The sequence below is a fragment of the Myotis brandtii genome, unplaced genomic scaffold, assembly GCF_000412655.1.
Source record: "Myotis brandtii unplaced genomic scaffold, ASM41265v1 scaffold46, whole genome shotgun sequence".
Lineage (NCBI taxonomy): Eukaryota > Metazoa > Chordata > Mammalia > Chiroptera > Vespertilionidae > Myotis > Myotis brandtii.
The window spans coordinates 7,636,087-7,638,188 of NW_005367587.1; the positions used below are offsets into that span (position 1 = coordinate 7,636,087).

Genomic DNA, 2,102 nt, shown 5'->3' on the forward strand with positions numbered 1-2,102 from the left:
TTACAAATCCAGCATGGCAGGAATACCCTGCTTGGTCTCTCTGTACCAGATGTCTTTCTCCTTAAATCTGACCAGTCCTTTGTATTGCTGGATATCTGGTCGTCTTTTTCATAGAAACCTTCCCTGTCTCACCTTACCACCAACTGCAAGATAAAGTCCAGACCCCATTCTGGATGAAGCTGACTTTTCTGGCTTCATTTCTTACATCTCTGTACATGAGAGCTCCTTAAGCTTTTTTGGTCAGATCACCATTTCTTAAATAGTTTGGCACAACACGATACTCTGCTTGTATTCTGTTGCTCACAGTACTCTCTACCCAACTTTTCTCTACCTAAATTCCATAGACCTTTCAAAATCTACTCAGATTTCTCCTCTTCTCTAAACCCTTTCCAAGCCAGCCAATCCTTTTTTCTTGGAATCCTGCCTTAATTGTTGGTGCTGTTTAAATGGCAATGCCTCTCTTGTGATGAAGCTTCTAATAGTGGGGTGATAAAACTGTATTGCTAGTAAGGCTCTTATCATTCACTCAGTCCAATACTCTCATTTTTAAATTAAGAGATGTGCCCAAGGTCACATGGCTAAAGAGTGGCAGAGTCAGGGGTTGAACTCATAGGGCCTCACCTCCAGCCCAGGACTCATGCTGATTTGTCATTCATGACTCATTGAATGCTAGTTTATGTTGCTGTTGAATCCTCAAGCTATTTTTTATTTGGCATATGTGTGTGTGTGTGTGTGTGTGTGTGTGTGTGTGTGTGTGTGTGTGTGTATTTGTTGGGGTGATCTAACTGCTGTAACAAACAAGTCCCCAGATCACAGTGCAGTGTAGTTGGCAGCTAGGGTGGTGGGTGGAGTCTAGACTGCTTTATGCAATCATTTGGGAATCCAGGACCTATTGATACAGGCCTGCAAGGTCACAGCAAGAGAGAATGGAGATCCATATGAAGGAGACACGCGTAGGTCATGCTTGGAAGTGGAATTCACCCCTTCTTCCCATATTCCATTAGCCACACGAACTTTACTATAGGAACTTAATTGTAGGAAGTCTGGGCAATATTTCCCAGAAAGAAAACAAAATGGATTTGATAAGCACATGACATTTTACTCTGCCATAATAAACATTTACAATGTTAGTTTCTTTTCTTATTTTTTCTTCAATACCTCCATTAGAAAATAAGTTCCTTATCCAATGTTTTTTGTATGTACCCTTTACACATATCCAGTACCTTTAACATACCAAGGGCTCCAACTGTATATTTGTGCAAAGATTGTCTAAAGATACTATTATACCCATCATGCTTCACTGCACTGGGTTAAGCATAGAGTAAGACTGACCTTATGCATATGTGTAACTCACTTATTGTCAACAATGGGGAGGAACAAGCTGGCTGGAGTGATTGCTATTCACTGAGTTTGATGTACACATATAGCCTCTAGGCCATTTTACCATCTCTGTGTATCCCCTGGTCATTCAGTACACGCATCTTTTTTTTCTCTTCAATGATGGGAAGTACTGCTTTTCATAGCATAAAGTGTTAGATCATTCTCATGTTTGGCATCATCAGATATTCTTGCTTTTCTCCAGTGGTCCAAGCACTAAATCTCCAATTCAACAGATATTCATTGAGCCTCAAGTATATACCATGTGCTAGCAATACCAGGATGCATAAACATGTTCCTTACCTTTGAGAAACTGAGTTCAATAATTATACTATGGTGCTGTGATAGAAGTATATGTCAGCAGAAAAAGGTGTAATAAAATTGAACATCATCATCACAATTCATTTAAGCTAAAAGCCCTATAAGATCTGTTTTTATTTGAGTTAGCTAAGAGGTTGGGAAGGAAAGAGGGCAGTGTCTTATGATAATTTACTTTGCTGAAAACATGGTAGATAAATATAACATCTTGACCTTCTTTGTATCCCTAAAATCAGATGCATCAGAAGATACACAAATTTCTCTCAACAAAAGATCAGAAAAAATGGAAGATATCCCAAAGCAATGTGAAAATATTCCCTCTTTGGTTGCATTTGAAAATCTCAAAGCAAATGTGACGGACATGATGCTAACCTTGTTGGTGGAGAACATAAGTGGCCTGTCCAGTG

General features: G+C 39.3%; 1 protein-coding gene across 1 annotated transcript in view; it reads left to right on the forward strand.

Annotated features, from left to right (window-relative positions):
• Nucleotides 1–2,099, forward strand: part of LOC102241258 (poly [ADP-ribose] polymerase 14) — a gene marked incomplete at its 3' end in the record, with an annotated part of 12,934 nt that extends 10,835 nt beyond the window's left edge. Inside the window, exon 4 of the mRNA XM_005875401.2 lies at nt 1,932–2,099. Within this exon, the coding sequence (XP_005875463.1) occupies nt 1,932–2,099 (168 nt within the window). The remainder of the gene's footprint in view (nt 1–1,931) is intronic.
• Between the last annotated feature and the right edge of the window lie 3 nt (nt 2,100–2,102).